This window comes from Mesoplodon mirus (genome assembly GCF_964341445.2).
Source record: "Mesoplodon mirus genome assembly, chromosome: 6".
NCBI classification, from domain to species: Eukaryota; Metazoa; Chordata; class Mammalia; order Artiodactyla; family Ziphiidae; genus Mesoplodon; species Mesoplodon mirus.
The window spans coordinates 34,125,333-34,150,279 of record NC_138982.1 but is presented as its reverse complement, the minus strand read 5'-3'; the positions used below and the strand labels follow the sequence as shown (position 1 = coordinate 34,150,279).

The following is a 24,947-nucleotide window of genomic DNA, read 5'->3' as shown; positions in this document are numbered from 1 at the left end:
ATTTAAGGAAAAAATGAAATTATTAGTAGGACCAAGTAGCCAATACAAAGGAAACACTAATATATGCTTCAGAGTTATACTGTCAATACTGAAGGTGGTAAGGAGGTCAAAATCAGCATCATGGATTATGAAAGCAGTCTGTTAGCATGTTACTATGTAATTGTTGATCCATGAAATAAACTCAAAAATCTTTAGCTTCTGAATGTTGAGAATGCATCGAGTCAAATATTTAATATATTACTGACGAAGGAAGTGCTATATGGTTTTGCAGATGTGTATGTACTATTGTTTAGTAAAAAGAATATATGTATTTAATAGATTGTTCCTTTTTTCCTGAGAAGCGGTCATTAAATTTATGATATTTTATAATCACTGGTGTCTCAATATCAAGGAAATATGGTATTTGAAGTGCTAAATGAATGACAAGTTACTTGATAAAATGAGATACTTCTTAAAGTAGATGCCTTTGAGAAATATACCTTCATAATAGCAGTGCTGCAAAATCATGGCTCTTTATCTTAATTTGACCTAAACCATATGGATGGTGCACACACACAATCCCATTTTTAATATACTGTTGAGTGTCAGAAGAACATTGCAAAACAGTGTACATAATACGATTTCATACTTGCTTTAAAAATCTGTGTATGGACTTGAATGTGCTAAGGTAAAAGTCAAAAATGATTAGGATTACCAGCTATCCCAGTTTTCTCGGGAGTACCCTTGGTTTAGCCCTGAAAGTCCCATATCCCGGGAAATCCCTGGCCTAGGCAAACCAGGATGGCTGGTCACTCTAAAAAATAAAGCACCCCAATTGTTGATAGCAGTTACCTGTGATAGTGGAATTTAGTGGTGGTAGTTTGTAAAATAGGGAATTTTTACTTTCTTCTTCATACATTTCTATATGTTTAGATATATAGCTTTTTCCAATGAGCTTTTATTACTTTTTTAAACAAAAGACATGTTAAAGTGAACCTTATGTATTTATTAGGAACAGAATGGCTTCCCTGGGGAAGTAGGGAGAGGGATATAAAATCCCATGTTGAGATGGGTCTAGATTAGTTCAGCTCCTTTCAGCGTCTGATAATACTGAAAGTACTTAAAGTATCTAATTGTCTTTTGGGGAGAGAATCCAACATGGGAGTTATCACATAGATGAGAATCCCATAGCCCAGAGATGCATCTTACTTTCATTTCACTGCTATTATGTTTCTTTAAGACACTTGAACATTTGGTTCACTTTAGGTATGAATGACTAGCTGAAAGAATAAATGTTCCTCGTGTCAGTGAATCTGAAGCTACTCATGTATGTATTCTCATACCTGGGGAAAATATTTGTTTCTTATTAGGAGAATGTTGATGTTAGAAGAGCAATATCTTAAGTTGTTCTTTTTGAATCTTTTTGATAGAAGTGAAACTTTCCTTCAAAACTGCTATATTGCGTTAATTCATTCCATAAATATCTGAGCGCTTAATATGTTGCCAGCAGACTAGGTGAACAAAATAGACACTTGTACCTGTCTCATGGAACTTACAAATTACAGAGGGAGTCAGATATTTGTTAAATACTGATACAAATAGATATGTGACTTCAAATATGATAAATACTTTGTAGAAAAAGACAGGGTGTTACAACATAAAAGAGAACAAAAGGGGGAAACATAATTTAGATCAACTGAGCAAAAAAGGCCTCTTTGAAAAAGTGAAACTTTAGATATAACCTGAAAATCGATAGGCTTCAGCCAAATAAAGAGCTAGAGAAAGAGCTTATGTTAGGAAAATGCTGTGTCTACCTGTTGCTGTTAGAAGCCACTCCAGTGGAAACTGTGTTTGAGGATGAGAACTTTAGGGGATGCATTGGAGGGAGAAGTAGACAGGGCTGTTTCATTCTAAATGCAGTAGGAAGTCCCTGACAGGGTTTAAGCCTGATAGTGACATTTATTTTATATCTTAGAGGTCACCATGGCAATATTTTGGTGAGTGAATTATACTCATACTTTTCTAAGTGTAAGTCTGTTGTTTTCAAGTATGAAGAAAGTGCACTGTATGTTTTTTTTAACTAAATAAGGCAAATGTTACTCTGTAAATAGGTCATCACCATTTGGGGAGGCCTGTGGTATTTCTATGGTAAAATGTTGAGGTAGTGTTGGGAGAAATACCTTGGGGTTCCTTACTGTTTGTCACAGCTTTTGAAAGGCAGGTGGGTGCATGGTGAAACTGATTGAATTACTGTGGGTCCTCATGAGCTCTTGGACTCTCAAGTTCTAGGCTCAGAAAGAGATATAGAATTCTGTAGATTCTGGAAGGTATAGAATACTATATGAAAGAAGATAATAAGAAGATAAAAAACTTTATGTTGGGCTTCCCTGGTGGCAGTGGTTAAGAATCCGCCTGCCAATGCAGGGGACATGGGTTCGAGCCCTGGTCTGGGAAGATCCCACATGCCACAGAGCGACTAAACCCGTGCGCCACAACTACTGAGCCTATGCTCTAGAGCCGGTGTGCCACAACTACTGAAGCCCGCGCACCCAGAGCCCATGCTCTGCAATGAGAAGCCACCGCAGTGAGAAGCCCACGCACCGCAGCGAAGAGTGACCCCCGCTCACCACACTAGAAGAAAGCCCATGCGCAGCAACAAAGACCCAACACAGCCAAAAATAAATTACTTAAATAAATAAATTTTTAAAAAAAATTTATGTTAATGAAGGCATTATTGGGACAGGAGAAAGGGGATAGTGAAATGGAAATCAGAAGGTTCAGCAACTTGCAGCAACCTGAATGATTTGCTTATTGTCCTATTTTGTACCTACTTTTCCCCTCTACCTACTTGTCTGTCCCTGTGCCTATATATATAGTGAAATGCTGAAGTCAGAAATGAATTTTGCAAGTAAAATAGTGTTATAATTTAAATTTTTTAGTTCATTCCCTTTTTTGGTACATATTGACATACTTTACAAATTCACACTGAAGTATAATTAACTGACTCTATCCTCTTGAGGGAACAGGTGTTGATTAGCCATGTCATAGGAAAACAGAGGTATATGTCTTGAAAGTAAAAGATAGTGAAAGTTAGATGTTATGTTATAAAATGACATTTGATATTTCACAGAGATTTTTCTGACCTTGATCAGTTTTTGATAGAAAAATATAGGTTAATAAGATAGATAAAAAGATAGGTTAATAAGATAGATAGAAAAAGATAGGTTAATACAATATGTATTAATAAGTATAATACATATTGTCCTGGAATATAATTAAAATTTTAATGTCTGTTTTAACAGGCCAATTGCAGGATATGCTAACCTGTGTCCAAATATGATCTCTACCCAGCCTCAGGAGTTTTTTGGGATGCTGTCTACAGTGAAACATGAGATTATTCATGCCCTGGTAAATTTTGCTGTTAACTATTGTTCTCTCCTTCATGCCTTGATTTTCTGATTATACTCTCATTTTGATGTATATGTTAAAGTTTAAGATTTTGTGGCTTCTTAGATCGTGTTCAGTAAAACCTAGTTGATTAGGCCTCTGCCAGTAGACAATTTTTAGTGATTAGGAAAGCAGCTCGGTTGAGTTATACTACCTAAAATAATGAAACAAGTAAATCCATTGGGCAAATAGGAGTTTTGAAAAAATGATTAAGCTTCTTAAGAAAAAACTTAGTAATTAAAAAAAATTCACTTTCATCTAAAATGATAGCTGATATGCTAATTATAGATCTTTCTTATCTCTTACAGAGATCTCATTTCTAAAAGTGTTCTTGGTCTATTTAGACTTTCTGAATTTTATGTATACTAACTGATTCAGAACTTTGCTTTTCCCCAATTGGTCCAAAGTAGTAAACTTTTACAGTATGTCTGGGGAATTAAATAAAGTTGCCTAAAACCTAGGGAATGTCCTTCTGATGTCATTCATGTGTTTAGAAAATAGATGGGAGTAAAATGCAGTGATTAAGAGAGAGAATGGGACTTCCCTGGTGGTACAGTGGTTAAGAATCTGCCTGCCAGTGCAGGGGACACAGGTTCAATCCCTGGTCTGGGAAGATCCCACATGCCACGGAGCAACTAAGCCTGTGCACCACAACTACTGAGCCTGTGCCCTAGAGCCCGCGAGCCACAACTACTGAGCCCACATGCCACAACTACTGAAGCCCACATGCCTAGAGCAGGTGCTCTGCAGCAAGATAAGCCACTGCAATAAGAAGCCTGCACACCCCAAAGAAGAGTAGCCCCCGCTCACTGCAACTAGAGAAAGCCCCCATGTAGCAACGAAGACCCAATGCAGCCAAAAATAAATAAATAAATTTATAAAAAACAAAAATTAAAAAAAAATGGTAGCACCCACTATAGAGTACATTATTTAAAAAAAGAGAGAGGGAGAGAATGGATCACACAGATCTAGGTGTGAATCTCCTTAGCTTTACTGCTAAAAATCTTTGGGATCTATTACAAATTATTTAGCCTTTGTAAGCCTCTGTTTCATCTATAAAATGAATATAGTAGTACATACTACAATGGATTTTTTTCTTGAAGATTAAATAAGACGAAACATAAATGGCTTAGCACCATGCTCTACATAGTAAGGTATAATAAAATTAGTGGCTATCATTTATTAGTCTTATTTTGTGAGCTATTATGTATGACCTCAGTCTTTAAATCAGCAAATACCTTGGATAATTCAGTGAAACTCTAGTGTATCCAGATAGCACTTCTGTTCTTCAAGTAAGGAGATTCTAAAATGAATCATCTCTTTTCCTTTTATTAAAAAAGTAAGTCAAACCTGCTATTGTGATGAAAGACGAGCATCATTCTAAGTAACATTTTAAGCTTTAAGCTCCAAAAACAATAGATAATTGATGTTGAGAGAACCAGAAAAAAACAGCAGGTTTTAAGTCTAGTATATAAGTGAACATGAATGCAGAGGTCCCAGACATGAGGTAAATTAGGTTATGAACAGGCAGGTCACAAAAGAAAAGGTCCAATTGGCCAAGAAGTATATGAGAACATATTCAGATTTACTTTAGCAATCAGGGAATCTCAAATTAAAGTCAGACATCATTGAATATAAAAACATGTGTGAGAGTTACTATGTACATTGACTTTAAGGTAGTGATTACCTCTGGGAAAAGTGGGAAGAGAAAGGGTGAAGGTAATGGGCCTTCAATGATATTTATTCTGCAGTGTTTTATTTCTTAAAAAAAAAAGTCTGAAGAAAATGTGGCAAAACTAATATCTTAAATCCTCTTAAAGAGTATACATAAGTTTCTATTAGATTTTTAAACTTTTTTGTGTATTTGGATTATTTAAAAAATTGTAAAAACCTAGGAAATTTTAAATATTAGTTTGTCTCAAAAACCATCCTGGAGGATGCTAAGAATTAAATGTTTAACAAATACACTTATTCCCTATAAAGTTATATATGCTCTAGCTATCAAATACAGTCATTCCTGGTTCTTTCAATACCAGGTAAGCCTTCTGAAATGTGAGTGCTTAGAAAAATTTTCAAATTGATATTGTGGAAAAAATGTGTACTTAGAATATTATGAAAGATGAGGCACAGCGTACTATTTTAAGCTTTATATAACCTCAGTGAATTGTATATTAAAAACTGTTTAGATTTTCTTACCTGACTCCATTAAATGTTCTTTGCATCTTCAGAGATTAAAAAAGAAGAAATGTAGGAATAAAAGAATACTCTGGATTCCATTAATCATTTTGGCAAGCCTTGAATGACACAGGCCACGGTTATGTAAGCAAAGACATTTGCCAAAGAAATTGATTAATTAAGTGATCATTTGTGATTGTTAGTTATTTGGATATAAACTATAGCATAGTCTCAATGTATAAAACATACTTAAGGGCTTCCCTGGTGGCGCAGTGGTTGAGAGTCCGCCTGCCGATGCAGGGGACATGGGTTCGTGCCCCAGTGCGGGAAGATCCCACATGCCGCGGAGCGGCTGGGTCCGTGAGCCATGGTCGCTGAGCCTGCGCGTCCGGAGCCTGTGCTCTGCAACGGGAGAGGCCACAACAGTGAGAGGCCCGTGTACCGCAAACAAAACAAAACAAAACAAACATACTTAAATTAGTAGTTACAAAAGCACTTTGTTTTAGTTATTAGGTTAGGAAAGAAAGTAAGAAAAGAAATCTCACTAATGAAATAGGAGATATCAAATGTCAGTATTTTTTTTTTTTTTTGCCCACTTTCTCATCTTATTTGGGAGAGGGGGTAGAGAATGGGAATTTGAATACCTTTATGTGAAGTAGCTACTATCTTATTAAAATTGAAGACTTCTTAAAAATACTGTCTAAAAATGTGATTATAAACACACAAATTCACATTGTAAAAAACTTTTAGAAATACAGATGATTTTACACATTACTCTACCACCAAAAGAACCACAGCTAACATTTCGATATATGTTTCCAGTCTTTTTTCTGAAGTATACACCCCCCCACATAAACACACGTTTATAGTCTTTTTTATTTTAGATATAGTTATATATTAAATATGGACTTTGGTATCAAAGACTGAATTTTTATGAGTGATCTTACGAGCTGAATTTTTATGAGTGATCTTACGAGCATACCCCCCTGCTCTAAACTGTATTGTTAATTGTTGTTAATAGTAACGTTCCCTGGTTGCAATTGTAGAGTTTGTTAGTAAGTTCATGTGAAGAGGACCAACTATGATAAACACGTCTTTAAACAAATAAATACATTGTCTATACCAACCAAAGAATGTCTTTGTTACTATTACTTTTGGTTTCTTCACTTAGAATTATCTCAAGTAATTGAAATTTAAAATTCATAATATGAAACACTTAATTTCAGTCCAATTCCAGTATATGGCAAGTTCCTGTAGAAGTATTGGCCTGACGCTTTTATGTGGTTGTATCAGTGTTCTCTTTTGATAGTGGCATGTTGTAATATCTATAATCAGATTTGATATTTTTCACTGTAAGACATTTTGAACTTTTTCTTACAGGGTTTCTCTGCTGGGCTATTTGCATTCTACCATGATAAAGATGGAAATCCTCTAACTTCAAGATTTGCAGATGGTCTCCCACCTTTTAACTATAGGTATTTGTTTTTTTTGTTGTTGTTCTTGTTCTTCTCTTTTAGGAGAGTGCTAAGACTAGAATCTGAGAATCATAGCATATTAAGTTCCATAAATAATAGTGGCTTTATGGCTAGCCTAAGAAGATTGTATGTCCTATCTTATTAAAACAAGATAGGATATAAGGGGTGGATGAATTGGGAGATTAGGATTGACATGTATACACTACCATGTGTAAAATAGCTAGCTAGTGGGAACCTGCTGTATAGCACAGGGAGCTCAGCTCAGTGCTCTGTGATGACCTAGATGGATGGGATGGGGGTGCAGGGTGGGAGGGAGGTCCAAGAGGGATGGGATATACGTATACACATAACTGATTCACTTTATTGTACAGCAGAAACTAACACAACATTATAAAACAATTATACTCCAATTAAAAAACAAGAGTTCATTTAGCTTCACCTTTTCATTTTACAGATGAAACATTGAGATGGAGAAAACTTAGGTGACTTATCCAAAGAGCCAGGACTCTTTGCCAAGCAGAGCTCTTTTCCACCACTCTGTAGCTTGTATTACTTTATAGGAGAGTCAGGCCATGGGAAAATATGGGTTGGTTATAGTTTGGTGGGGTTTTTTTGGTTTTTTTTTTGTGCTGTACGCGGGCCTCTCGCTGTTGTGGCCTCTCCCGTTGCGGAGCACAGGCTCCAGACCCGCAGACTCAGTGGCCGTGGCTCACGGGCCCAGCCGCTCTGCGGCATGTGGGATCCTCCCAGACCTGGGCATGAACCCACATCCCCTGCATCGGCAAGTGGACTCTCAACCACTGCGCCACCAGGGAAGCCCTATAGTTTGGTTTTTTAATAATTATTGCCTGTACATGGCAATATTTACATGTTAACTGGTATTTTATTTATCACATCATATTAACAGTGACCTAGAGGTTCAGGGCCTAAAAGAAATAATATCAAGAATTACTAAAAAAAAATTATCAAGAATTTTATATAGAATATCAGTCACAGAACTATAACCATTTGCATGCATTTATATAAAAAATAAATCTCTAAATTAAGAGCACATTTCCACAAAAAGACATGTAAATGAATGTTCATGGCAGTTTTGTTATTAATAAACAAAAAATCAAAACCACCCAAAGGTCCATCAATAGAAGAATGGATAAATAAATTGTGATATATTCCTATAACCAAAAACTACAAGGCACTAAAAAGAACACATTACTGCTGCATGCAGTAAAGTGTATGAATATCACAGTTACAAGGTTCAGTAAAAGAAGTCATAGTCCAGGGACTTCCCTGGTGGCGCGGTGGTTAAGAATCCACCTGCCAGTGCAGGGGACACAGGTTCGATCCCTGGTCTGGGAAGATCCCTCATGCTGCAGAGCAACTAAGCCAGTGTGCCACAACTACTGAGCCTGTGCTCTAAAGCCCGTGAGCCACAACTACTGAGCCTGTGTGCCACAACTACTGAAGCCTGCGCAACTAGAGCCCGTGCTGCACAGCAAGAGGAGCCACCGCAGTGAGAAGCCTGCGCACCGCAATGATGAGTAGCCCCCACTCGCCGCAGCTGGAGAAAGCCCGTGCACAGCAACAAAGACCCAACGCAGCCAAAAAAAAAAAAAAGTCATAGTTCAGTTGTATGGAGTTTAAAAACAGTCAACGATAAAAGACAGATTAGTAGTTTACTTGAAGCCGCAGTCTATTAAATGCTATACAAGTTGAACAGATTGAGAAGGGGCATAAGGAAACCTTCTCGGGGTGCTGACACTCTTCCATATCTTTATCAGTGTAGTGGTATATGGATGTAGAATACAAAATTAATTCTCACATGAAGATCTCCATTTAGGTAGCCAAAAGTAAATAAATATTAAAACAGATAGTACTTTATTCATCATAGTATTTTTTTAGAGAACATGTGAAGAAACAATTCTAATGTAGAAATACATGTTTTACTCCCTAGATTGTGTTCGTTTGGTGGTATGGGAGAAGTCTGGTCTTTCCTAAGAATTGTGGTCTTTATGGGAAACACATAAATAGTGAGATAGGCAACATCTACATAGTGATGTAGGTAAGGAGGAGAGAGATTCCTACACACAAGAACCATTGTTAAGCTGATAATTTGCAGTGCTTTCTTAGATTCGGGATATTCCTCAAAAGCAGGAAATCTTACAGTATAAATGGACATAATAGAGTAATAAGAAATTCAGGTGTTAGAAAGAGTTGGATTTGGCCCTAACCTATTTATTTGGAGAAACCATTTATCTTGAAATGTGAATGATGAAGAGGATATTGGAGTTATTAATGAGGTAAAAACTGATTATTTTCTTGTTGGCTTTGTTCACTATTTATGTTTAAACATTGCCTTGCCATGGAAAAAGGAAAGGAATTCATAATCTTTCTAAGGCATGGGTAGATGAATAGATATATGATACAACAAATAAAAGTGTTAATTGTAGAATCTAAGTAATGGTTACTGGGTATACAGGTGTTCACCATATAATTCTTTGAATAAAAGTGTAAAATCTTCATAAAATAATGGTGGGAAAAAATAGCCTCTTTATATTCTGTCTTATTGGTGAGAATGAGAGATTCATAGGGTCAGTGGTAGAAGTAATCTAGGAAAAAGCCAGAAAAAAATGATACAGGTTATAGGGGAAAAAAAAATTGATGTCCATTATAATTTTCTATAATAAATATAACACTTTTGTAGTAGTACTTTTATTTGTGCAAGATAGATTCCCCAAAATGAGATTGTTTTCTCCCATTTAGTTATCTTTTTATTTGTCATATTTTTTCCCATACAGAAAAGTTTTAAAATTTTTATATTATTAATCTTTTTTATTGCTTAAGAAAATTTCTTCTGCCCTACAAAGATTATACAAATATTCTTCTAAATTTCTTCTGGTAAATTATTATTTGAATTTTTTATGTTCATAGCTTTAATCCATTTAGAATTTATTTTTGCTTCATGTATTTGGGGGTTCTTTTGTAAGGCACATACATGTTTATAATTGTTATGTCTTCTTGGTGGATTGACCCTTTCTTCATTATAAAATGTCTCTAGTAACAATTTTTATCTTAAAGTCTATTTTGTCTGATGTTAGTATAACTGTTCCAGCTCTTTTTTGAGTCCTATTTTCATGGTACATGCTTTTAATCCTTTTACGTTCAACCTATTTGTATCCTTGACTCTGAACTGTGTCTCTTGTAGACATAGTTGGATCGTGTTTTTTTTTTAATGCATTCTGCCAGTCAACCCCCTTCTGTTCCCTCTGGCTGCCAGATTGCTGGTTTTCACCATGACTGTGGCCTGTTGGTTTTCAAAGCTGCCACAAAGCTGGAGAGAGGGCATGGGAAAACGCCACAAAGCTCACTGTTCTTACTGAGATTCATCCATTTTTCTTAAAGAAGTGTTTCCTGGATTACTACAAGCCTTTGGTTAATTTCCAGAGTTCTGAAAAAGTTCATTTGGCCAATTTTGATACTTTCCCCATTGCTTTCATGAAGTTCAGAGGTCCTTACTCTGCCATTTTTACTGACATTTGTCAGGAATTTTATTTCTGTATATGGGGTAAAATAGGGATTTAACTTTGTTTTTCCTAGTAGGATAACCAATTTTACAGCACAGTTATTAAGTAAATTATGCTTTCCCACTAAATTAAAATGTCACCTTTTGTTAAGTTTTGCTATGTACAGTACTAGGATATGTCTCTAGACGTGCTTTTTTTTTATCCAGTAAATTTGTTAAGAAGAAGTAATTCATTGTCATCTTAGCCAAAAAATTAGCTATTTGAATTTGAGCAAGTTACTTCATCTCTCTAAGCTTCTGTCTCTTTACCTGCAAAATAGTGATGATAATCTCATAAAGTTATTGAAAAGATTAAATTAGAAAATGCTATCAAGTCTTTGCTTGCACTTGGTTTATAGTAAGCTCAAATATTTTAATTTCATATTGATATTCATAAACACTTTTACACTTAAAGTGGTGGTGAATTTGCAAAAAGGACTGTCTTTTTATTCTTTAATTGCAGTCTTGGATTATATCAATGGAGTGATAAAGTAGTTCGAAAAGTGGAGAGATTGTGGGATATTCGAGATAATAAGAGAGTTCCTCACACTGTGTATCTTCTAGTAACACCTCGTGTTGTTGTGAGTATCACTGAACTTCATGTCTCATGAGCCATCTGCTCTTTTCGTTCATTATGGTCCCTTCTTTACTAATCATTATTGTTTAAGATCTAATGATGAAATTTCAAAGCCTGTAGTAGGAAACATAATATAAAGGCTGTACAGTAAAGCTACAGGCCAAGCACAATCTGAGGAAACAGAAATTTGGCCATGACTCTTATGGCTGCATTCTACCCACTGCTTTAAGTTGTGATACCAGTGCTCTGTTGTGATACCTCTTAGGGTCCCTGGTACTATATGCATAGTTGCTGGTCGTTTCATTTGGCGTCTGTTTTAGTCAGGGTTCTCCAGAAAAACAGAACCAACAGGATGTGTTGAGAGAGAAAGAGATAAAGAGATTTATTTTAAGTAATTGGCTGGTCCAAAATCTGATGAGGTAGGCTGGCAACCTGAAGACTCAGGGAAGAGTTGTAGTTTGAGTCCAGAAGCAGTTTGAGTCCAGAAGCAGCTGGCAAAATTTCTTCTTGCTCAGGGGTAAAGTCAGCCTTTGTTTTATGAAGGCCTTCAACTGACTGGCCCATTTATGTTACAGAGAGTGATTGGCTTTACTTAAAGCCCACTAATTTAAATGTTAATCTCATCCAAAAACACCTTCACAGAAACATTCAGAATAATGTTTGATCAGCTATCTGTGGCCCAGCCAAGTTGACACATAAAATTAATCATCACACCCTCTTATTTAATGACAGAAACCTATTCTCCCTTCTCCCCCTTCCTTGACTACACACAGCTCCTTCTGACCTCTGAACTTTTGCACTACTCTTGGGATATTTCCCATCCCTGGAAATCTCTAACTGAAGGACAGACGAAACCAAATGAACAAAATTGTTTTCTAATGAACAACTTATTTTTCTTACAAAAATTATATCCATAATAAGAGCAGTTTATACCTGCATTAAAATCATTGTTGACACAACAGTTGCAAATGGCAATCATACCAGTCTATAACTTTTTTGAAATATATGACTTAAAGCCAAAATCTTCAAACAGAGGAAAAAATATTAAGAGAAATAGTAGTTCAATAGCAAAGAAAAGTGTGACAGTATCAAAATATTTAATTATATTAAAAACTATATTTTTAGAAGACCTTCTCACCAAAGTAATTCTTTAATGACTACTTTATTATATCCAGTATGGTAAGGAGTTTGCCATTATGTTGTACTTTTGTAGGGTTTATTTACTTATTTTTTTCTGATTCTTAGGATGAAGCACGAAAACATTTTAACTGTCCAATTCTGGAGGGAATGGAACTTGAAAATCAAGGTGGTATGGGCACTGAGCTCAACCATTGGGAAAAGCGATTATTAGAGGTCAGTTTATTTTAGAATTTTACTAGACATATTTTTTCTTTAATAAAAGAATTCGTACTCAACTTATTCAAACATATCATAGGTTATAAAGTAAAAAAATTTTAAAAGTCCCTTTCCCCTTTAGCTTTCCAGATCCACTTTCCAGATGTAATCACTATTTAAGTTTTTTAAATATCCTTCCAGAAATGTTAGATAGACAGATAGACAGACACACTGACACACAGTTTTTTTTAAATAGGTTCATACATTTATGCAACATTTTTCATTTAACAATATATCTTAGACATCTTTCCAAGGCAGTATAAGTGCTTCTGCTATCATACAATGTATGCTTTCCTAAGGAACCTCTTTCTTCAAAATCGAACACTAAAAATAACGAGGCTTGTAAGAAACACAAATACCAGGTTATTAACAAAAGCAATAAGTCATAATAAAAGTACTAGCTCAGTCTGAAAAGACATCATATTTCCAATAAATAAACTCCTGTATTTACTCTAGTATTTCTTTACCTTAAACAATAGCAAAAGGCAATGGTAGATAGATGGGAGACTATAAATCTGAATATTGGGGACAAGAGTAAAATGTACAAAGGTAAGAGAACAATGCAACAAACACTTCGAAGACAAAGCCTCTGGCCATACTGAGCCAGTTGGAAGAAAATGGAGTGAATGACCATCATACACAGCACAGCATTCCTGTGTTGCTGTGTTCTGCTGTCTTAGTGTATTTTGATTTTTTGTTTGTTTTTTAATTTTTATTTTATATTGGAACATAGTTGATTAACAATGTTGTATTAGTTTCAGGTGTACAGCAAAGTGATTAATTTAGCTGCTATTGCTCCATTGCACAAAACATTAAAATCCAGAAAGGAATCATTATGAACCAACATGATTCCGTCTTATACTGATGTCATTCCCTTATTTACTAGCCTCACATGAGCTCATTTACATTACAAAAATACATGCATTAGTAGAATAGACTGTATACATGGCTCTACTTATTTTTAAACAGCTACATAGTATTATACGAATGTAAAAACAATCCTTTTTAACGAATAATTATGTTTTAAATTTTTTGTCTTAAAACTGTTATAATGAGCAATTTATTTATATCTTCAGTGCCTTACAGGAGTGGCATTCCAGTAGGTGTTCTTAGGTTCAACTAAACAGCCAGTCAAACCTATAAGACCTAAACAGGTCACATTCAAAAAAACATTAGAAGGATACAAGAAAGAGAGTACAGCATGCCAGCATGGCAGAGCCAGGCATTTCTCTGGTGCTCTACACAGCAGTCTAACGGCTGTCATCCATGCCTCTCTCCCTCTCCCGCCAGCTCAAGACCATAATAGAGGGGTGCAAGAACCAGCCTGGCTTAGAAGTACCATGTCCCAAATAAGAACCAACATCTTTTTTTAACAGTTTCTTAGCCATAACTTCCAGATGCCTGTAAGGGGCATACCCATAAGAGTCACTGCGCACAGAGAAGTCCAAAACTGTGGTCTACCAACAGGTATTCATGTTCATTTATAGTAATCCCACGTCCAGAGGCGTAACAGGTAGTGTTTTTTCCTTAAGTCCTGTTGCCTAGTAACACAGTTGACATTCCACCCTTATTAGATTTCCAGGGGAGCAGAACTAGAAAGTTAATGCAAGATCAGATTTGTTTATATAGAAAAAGGAAGGATAAATCCCTGGAAATGGAATTTCTGGGTCAAAGGGTGTATATGTGTGTGAGTGTGTGTGTATGTGTATGTGTGTGTGTGTATTTTTTTTAAGACGTCTGTTTAAATAATTAAATAGTTGCAGGTTACATACACCATGATCCAAGTTAGCAAAATTATGAAAAGAGTGAAATTAATGCTTGTGCTGACTGTTCTTATCTAGGTGACCACAAAGTAACAGTGATAGAAACTTATGGAAGACATGTACACTTATTTCTCACATGGGAATAAGTTTATTTTCCTTCAGCAGTTTTCTCAAGTGATTCCCTTTAGAAAGCTGTAGATCGGCCAGAAATGAAAATTTACTTAGTTTTCAATAGAAGACTTGATAGTAGTCATTTTATTAGTTTCATTAACTGCTACCTTTCCTCTGAAATCAACTTTGTGTCCTTGAACTATTTTTTAAAAAGATGATATTTAAGTACTTGAGATGGCTATCCAGTGTTCAACATAAAGGTTAGCAGAATACGGGAATTCCCTGGAGTCCAGTGGTTAGGACTCCATGCTTTCGCTGCTGAGGGCATGGGTTTGATCCCTGGTCTGGGAACTTAGATCCTGCAAGCCGTGCAGGTGCCCCCCCCCCAAAAAAAAGAAGAATCAGAGCTTCCCAAAGATAGAATATGCTTCCTTAAGAGACAGTGAAGTCCTTACCATTAGGTGACCTCCTGGTAGGAATTTTATTATATGAATTAAGACATTGGGTAGTTAGTAGACCTTGATATTTTGGGTCCCTCAGGCAACTCCTTTGATCCTATGATTCTGTGATACTTGTTTTACATATTAATATGTATTCCTGTGATCGCAAAGTATAGAAAGTTGGTTATAAAAGCATTTTCTTTGTAATTCAGGCAAGTATTCCATTCCTCACTCCATTATCTGGGCGTCTGTCTCAACCACCCCCTTTACTTTGCCTGAATAGTGTAATGTTTTTACAGTATTTCTTTTTCCATATATTTATCTTCATTTTCATCACAGAGTTCTAAATGCTAGTTATCTATCATTACAGGGAAATTGTATACACTATAGACATTTGAGGCAGAAAGTAGATTTTGCTTTAAGCTTCAGTCTTGTTATCTTAAAGAAGGCTTATGTATTCCACTATTTTAAGTCAATATTTTGTCAGCCTCTCACACTTGCACCATTTTAAATATACATCAAAGCACTCACGGAAATTATTGGGACTTGCAAGGAGTCCAGTCTTCTAATTAAAATCTGTTGGTGATTTTCAGAATGAAGCAATGACTGGTTCTCACACCCAGAACCGAGTCCTCTCTCGAATCACTCTGGCGTTAATGGAGGACACTGGGTAAGACAGCTGTGAGAATTTTATATGAATTGTTTATTAAAATGAAATGAATATTAAGATTACTATTAAGATGAAATGAATATTAGCTTAAGAAAGTACTGACATTTTACACTGAAGTAAAATATACCTGTTTTTAAAATTTTGTGCAGTTAGCTATCTGTTATCTGTACCAGCTCCATTCATTCATTCAGTAAATGTTTGAGACCCTGAGGTGTATAGTAATGAATAGAAATAAATCCCTGGCATTATGAGATTTATTTTTTAATAAGTAGAGGCCATGCAGATATGAAGGAAAAGCTTACATAAACAATTTTTTTAAATTGTAAGTGAAATTGGTTTATGTATAGATTCCTGGTTTTTAAGGCAGTAGAACGTTCTTGTAAAGCAATAGAATACTGTTTTTTTTGTTTGTTTGTTTTTTTAAGATGTTGGGGGTAGGAGTTTATTAATTAATTTATTTTTGCTGTGTTGCGTCTTTGTTTCTGTGTGAGGGCTTTCTCTAGTTGTGGCAAGCGGGGGCCACTCTTCATCGCTGTGCGCAGGCCTCTCACTATGACGGCCTCTCTTGTTGCGGAGCACAGACTCCAGATGCGCAGGCTCAGTAGTTGTGGCTCATGGGCCTAGTTGCTCCATGGCATGTGGGATCCTCCCAGACCAGGGCTCGAACCCGTGTCCCCTGCATTAGCAGGCAGATTCTCAACCACTGCGCCACCAGGGAAGCCCCTAGAATACTGTTTTTAAATGACTCCGGTGGGAGTCTTTTTCGCTGTGGGCTCCTGGGTTTTTTTTTTTTTGACATCTCAGTTTTTGATAGCTTCCTTGCTTTTTGGTATGGCAGGATGTACCAGGGTGATCTGCACATACCCTATATCATCCTAGATCTGGCATCAGCCAGTCTTCCAAGGAGCACTGGAATGTTCCTTTTGATGGAGAATAGCTTTTAGAAACCACAATCTAGGGACTGTGTTCATTTCTACTGGATTGTCATTGCTTCTCGTCATTTTCAGTGGACCAAGTAGGGAAATTCATATTTTTGAAAAGAAAAAAAAAATGCTGGATTCCTTTTAGTGCCATTATAGCTCTTTCCCATTTATCTTTAACAAGCAATGGCCAACAAAAGTGGTCCTGCTGCTCTGTTTAACAACCTATTTATAGCCCTTCTGTAAATAATGCTAGTTTCTTTAAAATACCAGTAGGATATAGAAGCACTGTGGAGTGTGTGAGTCACTAGTGAAACCATGGCACTGGTGAATTTTAAAGCATTTCTTCCTTTTTCTGATGCAAGAGAAAAATGAGCCAGATGTTTCTAAGTATCTGGCAGTATTTTTAAATTGTAGACGTTGAAATTAATTTTCATAAATCCATAAGACTTCAGTGTAGATTAGCTAAATTCCTTCTGCCAGTAAAAGACATTATCATGTTTCCATCCAGAAACCTGGGAATCATCCTTGACAACTCCCTCTCCCTACCTCTCACATCTAATCAATCATAAACCTTGCTTAATTTTTAGCTCTTCAGTATCCCAGGAGTCTGTCTACTTTTTGGGTCACATTTATCAAGGCCACCATTATCTTTTCCTTGGATTACTATAGTAGCCTTTTTTTAATGTCTCCCTGCATCTCAAGTGGTCCTTTATACTGCCCAAAGCCCTTCACACATTCTGCAAAATGTCGTTTAGAAGTTTTTTAGGCATGGTGTCTCACACAGTGAGAAATACATCATGACCAAAGTACACATATACATATATAATGGTTGAGAGTAAAGATGTTGACGAGGGTGCCAAAACCATTTAATGGGGAAAGAATAGTTTTTTCAACAAATGGTGTTGGGATAACTGGATATCCATATACAAAAGAATGAACCCCTACCACACATGATATACAAAAATTAACTCAAAATGGATTGAAGACCTAAATATAAGGCTAAAACTATACAACCCATAGAAGGAAATATTGGTATAAATCTTCATGATACTAGATTAGGCAGTGATTTCTTAGATATGACACCAAAAGTACAAGCAACCAAAGAAAAAATAGATAAATTGGACTTCATCAAAATTAATTACTTGTACTTCAAATGACACTATCAAGAAAGTGGAAAGCACTTACAAAAGGAGAAAATATTTGCAAATTATCTATCTGATAAGGATCTAGTACCCAGAATATATAAAGAACTCTTACAACTCGAAATAAAAAGACAACTCAATTTAAAAATTGGTGAGGGATTTCAATAGATATTTCTCTAAAGATATACAAATGATTAATAAGCACATGAAATGATTCTCAGCATCATTGGGGAAATGCAAATGAAAACCACAGTGCTACTTCACACCCACTAGGATGGCTATAATAAAAAAGACAATGGCAGGGAATTCAGTGGTTAGGACTCTGCTTTCACTGCCGAGGGTGCGGGTTCAGTCCCTGGTGAGGGAACTAAGATCCTACAAGCCATGCAGCAAGGCCAAAAAAAGAAAAAAAAAAAAGACAATGGCAAATATTGATGTGGGAAAATTGGAACCCTCATACACTGCTGATGGGAATGTAAAATGATACAGCCACTTTGGAAAATAGTTTGGCATTGATTTACAAAACCAGACATACTCATACCATAGCAACCCAGCAATTATGCTCCATGGTATTTAATCAAATGGATTAAAAACTTATGCCTACAAAACAACCTCTATACAGAGGTTTATAGCAGCTTTATTCATAATTGCCAAAACGTGGAAGCAACCAAATTGTCCTTCAATATGTGAATGGATAAATAAATTGTGGTACATCCAGACAATGGAATATTATTCAGAGCTAAAAAGAAATGAACTGTCAAGCCATAAAAGGACATGAAGGAACCCTAAATGCATATTGCTAAGTGAAAGAAGCCAATCTGAAAAGGCTACATACTGTATGATTCCAACTATATGACATCCTGGAAAAGGCAAAACTATGGAGAGAGTAAAAAGATCAGTGGTTGCCAGGGGTTAAGGGAAAGGAGGGATGAACAAGCAGAGCACAGAGGGTTTTAAGGGCAATGAAATTATTCTGTATGATACTGTACAGAATAATAATGGCTACATGTCATTATATATTTGTCCAAACTCATTGAATGTACAATACCAAGAGTAAACCCTAATATAAACTATGGATTTTAGGTGATGACGTATCAATGTAGGTTTATTGATTGTAACAAATGTAGCACTCTGTTGCAGTATATTGATAGTCGGGGGAGGGTATGTGTGTTGCAGGGCAGGGAGTGTATGGGAACTCTGTACTAGCCACTCAGTTTTGCTGTGTACCTAAAACTGCTCTAAAAATGTTTAAAAAAAGGAATGAAGTACTAATACATGCTACAACATGTATGAACCTTGAAAATATTATGCCAAGTGAAAGAAGCCAGACGCAAAGGACCACACTCCATTTCTATGAAAGGTCCACAATACGCTAACCTACAAAGACAGGCAATAGACTAGTGGTTGCCAGGGACTGAGGAGTGACTGCTAATGGGTACATAGTTTTTTGGGGGGTGATGAAAATGTTCTGAAATTAGATCGTGGTAATGGTTGCACAACCTTGTGAATATACTAAAAACATTGAATTGTACATATTACGAGGGTAAATTTTATGATATGTGAATTATATTTCCATTTTTTTAAAAGCTCACAAACATTGAAGCCAGAACCCTAGATTCAAATCCCAGCTCTGCCATTTACTAGTTGTATCCTTGCCTCAGTTCTTTCCTCTGTAAAATAGGGATAAAAAGTGATATCTACCTCATAGAGTTTTATGAGCCTTGAATGAGTTGATATATGTAAACCCCTTTACAGAGTACTTGGCACATTATAAGGGCCAATTAAGGATTAGCTATTACATTTAAAACTGAATCATTCGGGACTTCCCTGGTGGCGCGGTGGTTGAGAATCTGCCTGCCAATGCAGGGGACGTGGGTTCAATCCCTGGTCCAGGAAGATCCCACATGCCACAGAGCAACTAAGCCTGTGCGCCACAACTAGCGCTCTAGAGCCTCTGAGCCACAGCTACTGAGCCCACAGGCCACAACTACTGAAGCCCACACACCACAACTACTGAAGCCCCCAGGCCACAACTACTGAAGCCCACGCGCCTAGAGCCTGTGCTCCACAAGAGAAGCCACTGCCGTGAGAAGTCCTCACACCACGATGAAGAGTAGCCCCCACTCACCACAACTAGGGAAAGCCTGCGTGTAGCAACAAAGACCCAATGCAGCCCAAAATTAATTAATTAAAAACAACAACAACCAAAAAATGAATCATTCAGAGTTTCACGAAACAATATTTACCCTTACTATCTACAATGTAGTCCTCTTTTTCTATTGATTTTATTTTTTTATCTTTTATTTTAATATGTAATTTTTTTACAGATGTATTCTATTGATTTTAAAAGACAGAGAGAAAGAAACGTTGATTAAGATCCACTAAATTGGGCTTCCCTGGTGGCGCAGTGGTTGAGAGTCCGCCTGCCGATGCAGGGGACACGGGTTCGTGCCCCTGTCTGGGAGGATCCCACATGCCGCGGAGCGACTGGGCCCATGAGCCATGGCCGCTGGGCCTGCGCGTCCGGAGCCTGTGCTCCGCAATGGGAGGGGCCACGGCAGTGAGAGGCCCGCGTACCGCAAAAAAAAAAAAAAAAAAAAAAGATCCACTAAATTGATTTCACAACCCACTAATGCCACCGAGAAATCTTGTTTCTAATTGCTCCCTCAGCTAACTTGTGCTCACCCTTCTAGGTTTAGCTTAAAATTGCTTCCTCAGAAAAACCTTTCCCAATTCCCCAGACTAGCTTAGGTTTCCCTATCAATGTGCTCCTATTATCACCTTGTACTTAACCCCTGTCTTACTTATCACACTTGTAATTTTCTTTTTGGTATCTGCCTTCCCCACTAGATTATCTTGTTCACAAGGGCAGAAAGTGTTTATTCACTGCTGTAGCCTTAGCTACACTTAGCAAAGTGCCTAGCACATAAGAAGTGCTTAATAACTGTTGACTAATAGTACAGGAAGAACTGCAAAGAAAACATATGAAGGAGGTTTCAAGAAATGTAGCGGGAGTACCTAGCAGATGATTGAATGACAGTGTTGATACTATGCTTTGCACTCATCAACCTATACTAGATATGGTAATTCCTAAGGGAATCTAATTACGTTATATTTTATCCTTTGGGAGAAGGACTTCCTTACCTAGGCACTGCTAAAATACTTGCTAGTGTGCAAGATTGAGGGCACCTGTTACTATTCGGGCAGCTTGACCTGCTGTGATACCAAGTTAGCTAATTAAGGTGACTTACACTGTAGCTGCAGAGGTTTCAGGCATTTTAGTATTGGAGTGCCAGGCTTTATTTCTTCAGTTTCTCTCAGTGTTCTGTTCTTTGAAAGGGGAGAAGGTTTTGAAAGATGCTATGTTACATATTTCTGCTGTTGTTAGATTTTGTGGGAAGTGCTAGAGTGGAGGGGATGATTCTTATCATTCCCTCAACTTCTGAGCCTGTGTTTTTATTACTGTTTTGGTAATTCTAAGGGGAGAAGATATAATACAAGCATGAAAGAAGCTATTTTGTATAGCTTTATAACTTGTAAACTAATCTTGTAATTAAAATAAAGAAGAAAAACTAACAAAAGTTGGTTCATTGCCTTTGATTAATTTTGCCAGGAAAGTATCGATAAATCACTGTGGTTTTTCTCTGAAATTGGAACATTTTTAATGTATTGGCCATAGTATTCATTTGTCTTATTATAATGGTGTAATGTTTAGTCACAAGCAGGAGCCATATTGATAGAATATCACAAATTCAAGGCCGGGGAAGCAAGAAACTAGGGCCAACTGGATCAGATTAGGTAAAGGCTAGACAACTAGTAATTCTACTTTTCTTCACTTTACTCCCTTCTCTTTTTCTCTCATTCTCTTTGTTTCTTTGCCTTTTATTCCCCTTGTTTCACACCTTAATCATTTTCTCCTCTGTGACTTATATCATCTTTGAAAATTACAATGGGAACACGGTTTGGTTTGGTTTGGTTTTTTTCAAATGTAAAAGCACCCTCGAGTACTCATGTTTTCCTCAAGACTAAAATTTCACAGTCCCTGCTGCAGTGATCCTGTGCAGCAAGGACTTTGTTTGTAAGTGCTCATCTGTGGGGATGGCCACCAAAGTCCTTTTTGAGGTTCTAGTTTGCTCATTGTTGAGATTTGTAATTGGTATGCTGGAGTTGTTTTTTAAATGACAGTAATATAAAGTGCTTTGTTTGAATTATTTCCACAGCTGGTATAAAGCTAATTATAGCATGGCTGAGAAGTTAGACTGGGGCCGAGGAATGGGCTGTGACTTTGTCAGGAGGAGCTGTAAATTCTGGATTGATCAGCAGAGACAAAAGTAAGGATGCATTTCCTCCTAATGTCTTTGATGACACAGTTTATTCCTGATTTTGTTCTCTATCCAGAGCCTAAAGTGTCCTTATTTTCAAAATGTGGTCTAAACAGTTCAATTTCAAAATGTGTAGAAAACCATCTACAGATTTTTATGATAATATCATAGTAAGTAGCCACAGTATTGTTTTAAAGCATATACCAAAAGAATCTACAGTGTGAGCACCAGAGCCATAAAACATTTCTGTTTACCTTGTAATTCGTAAATATATATATTGCAAAATTTTGCATACTCTAGCATTCTTATTTGTTTTCTTCAGAGAATGCACTCATAAACATAGATGCAACTACTGATTCAGTATCAAAAACATAAAGCAACATTTGAATAGTGGTTCTCTAATCTGGATCCATCTCATAATTACCTAGCAAGCTTTTTAAAAAATACAGTCTCCAATTTTGGGGGAAACATGCACACACACATGCACTCATATATTTACAAATGTATATATTTTTAAACTTTTTGAGGTAATTGTAGATTCATATACAGTTGTAGAAAAAAATAGAGATCTCATGTGTACTTTATCCAGTTTCCTTGATTGGTAACATCTTGCAAAACTATAGTACCATATCACACCCAGGATATTGACATTGATACGGTCAGATACAAAATATTTGGATCACCACAGGGATCCCTCCTATTGCCCTTTTGTAACCATACCCACGTCCCTCCCACCCCTGGAAACTACTGATCTGTTCTCCATTTCTGTAATTTTGTCATTTCAAGTATGTTATATAAATGGACTCATAAAAGGGTATATACCCTTTTAGGATTGGCTTTTTTCACTCAGCATAATTTTCTGAGGATTCACCCAGTTGTTGTGTATATCAAAACTTTGCTCGTTTTTATGGCTGAATAATATTCCATAATATGGATGTACCACAGTTTGTTTAACCATTCACATGTTGACATCTGGGTTGTTTCTAGTTTTTGGCTATTATGAATAAAGCTGATATAAACTTTTGTGTACAGGATTTCGTGTGAACATAAATCTTCATTTTTCTAGAATAAGTGCCTAGGAGTGCAATCACTGTGTAATATAGTAGTTGCAAGTTTAGTGTTGTAAGAAACTGCCAAACTCTTTTCCAGAATGGCTATACCATTTTATATTCCAACCAGCAATGTATGAGGAATAACAGTTTCTCCACATCCTCACCAGCATTTGGTATTGTCACTTTTTTTTTAACATCTTTATTGGAGTATAATTGCTTTACAGTGTTGTGTTAGTTTCTGCTGTATAACAAAGTGAATCAGCTATATGCATACGTATATCCGCATATCCCTTTCCTCTTGCGTCTCCCTCCCACACTCCTTATCCCACCCTGCTAGGTGGTCGCAAAGCACCAAGCTGACCTCCCTGTGCCATCAGCTGCTTCCCACTAGCTATCTATTTTACAGTTGATAGTGTATATATGTCAGTGCCGCTCTCTCACTTCGTCCCAGCTTACCCTTCCCCCTCCCCATGTCTTCAAGTCCATTCTCTACGTCTGTATCTTTATTCCTGTCCTGCCCCTATGTTCTTCAGCACCATTTTTTTTTTTTTAGATTCCATATATATGTGTTAGCATACGGTATTAGTTTTTCTCTTTCTGACTCACTCTGTATGACAGACTCTAGGTCCATCCACCTCACTACAAATAACTCAATTTCATTTCTTTTTATGGCTTGAGTAATATTCCATTGTATATATGTGCCACATCTTCTTTATCCATTCACCTGTTGATGGACACTTAGGTTGCTTCTATGTCCTGGCTATTGTAAATAGAGCTGCAATGAACATTGTGGTACATGATTCTTTTTGAATTATGCTTTTCTCAGGGTATATGCCCAGTAGTGGGATTTCTAGGTCATTTGGTAGTCCTATTTTTAGTTTTTTAAGGACCTCCATATTGTTCTCCATAGTGACTGTATCAATTTACATTCCCACCAACAGTGCAAGAGGGGTCCCTTTTCTCCACACCTTCTCCAGCATTTATTGTTTGTAGCTTTTTTGATGATGGCCATTCTGACTGGTGTGAGGTGATACCTCACTGTAGTTTTGATTTGCATTTCTCTAATAATTAGTGCTGTTGAGCAGCTTTTCACTTGTTTGTTGGCAATCTATATATCTTCTTTGGAGAAATGTCTATTTAGGTCTTCTGCCCATTTTTGGATTGGGTTGTTTGCTCTTGGATATTGAGCTGCATGAGCTGCTTATATATTTTGGAGACTAATCCTTTGTCAGTTGATTCATTTGCAAATATTTTCTCCCATTCTGAGAGTTGTCTTTTCATCTTGTTTATGGTTTCCTTTGCTGTGCAAAAAGCTTTTAAGTTTCATTAGGTCCCATTTGTTTATTTTGGTTTTTATTTCCATTTCTCTAGGAGGTGGGTCAAAAAGGATCTTGCTGTGATTTATGTCATAGAGTGTTCTGCCTATGTTTTCCTCTAAGAGTTTTACAGTGTCTGGCCTTACATTTAGGTCTTTAATCCATTTTGAGTTTATTTTTATGTATGGTGTTAGGAAGTGTTCTAAATTCATTCTTTTACATGTAGCTGTCCAGTTTTCCCAGCACCACTTATTGAAGAGACTGTCTTTTCTCCATTGTATATTCTTACCTCCTTTATCAAAAATAAGGTGACCATATGTGCGTGGGTTTATCTCTGTGCTTTCTATCTCGTTCCACTGATCTATATTTCTGTTTTTGTGCCAGTACCATATTGTCTTGATTACTATAACTTTGTAGTATAGTCTGAAGTCAGGGAGCCTGATTCCTCCAGCTCTGTTTTTCTTTCTCAAGATTGTTTTGGCTATTCAGGGTCTTTTGTGTTTCCATACAAATTGTGCAATTTTTTATTCTAGTTCTGTGAAAAATGCCAGTGGTAGTTTGAAAGGGATTGCATTGAATCTGTAGATTGCTTTGGGTAGTA

General features: G+C 36.6%; 1 protein-coding gene across 4 annotated transcripts in view; it reads left to right on the top strand.

The window, feature by feature from the left end:
- Nucleotides 1-24,947, top strand: part of LMLN (leishmanolysin like peptidase) — a gene marked incomplete at its 5' end in the record, with an annotated part of 75,773 nt that overhangs the window by 24,219 nt on the left and 26,607 nt on the right. For 3 of the 4 annotated variants that reach the window (XM_082625413.1, XM_082625416.1, XM_082625415.1), the window contains 6 exons: nucleotides 3,282-3,387; nucleotides 6,982-7,076; nucleotides 11,099-11,216; nucleotides 12,458-12,565; nucleotides 15,515-15,591; nucleotides 21,877-21,987. In XM_082625413.1, coding sequence (XP_082481539.1) covers nucleotides 3,282-3,387; nucleotides 6,982-7,076; nucleotides 11,099-11,216; nucleotides 12,458-12,565; nucleotides 15,515-15,591; nucleotides 21,877-21,987 — 615 coding nt within the window. The remainder of the gene's footprint in view (nucleotides 1-3,281; nucleotides 3,388-6,981; nucleotides 7,077-11,098; nucleotides 11,217-12,457; nucleotides 12,566-15,514; nucleotides 15,592-21,876; nucleotides 21,988-24,947) is intronic. The other variant, XM_082625414.1, reaches the window with a different exon arrangement.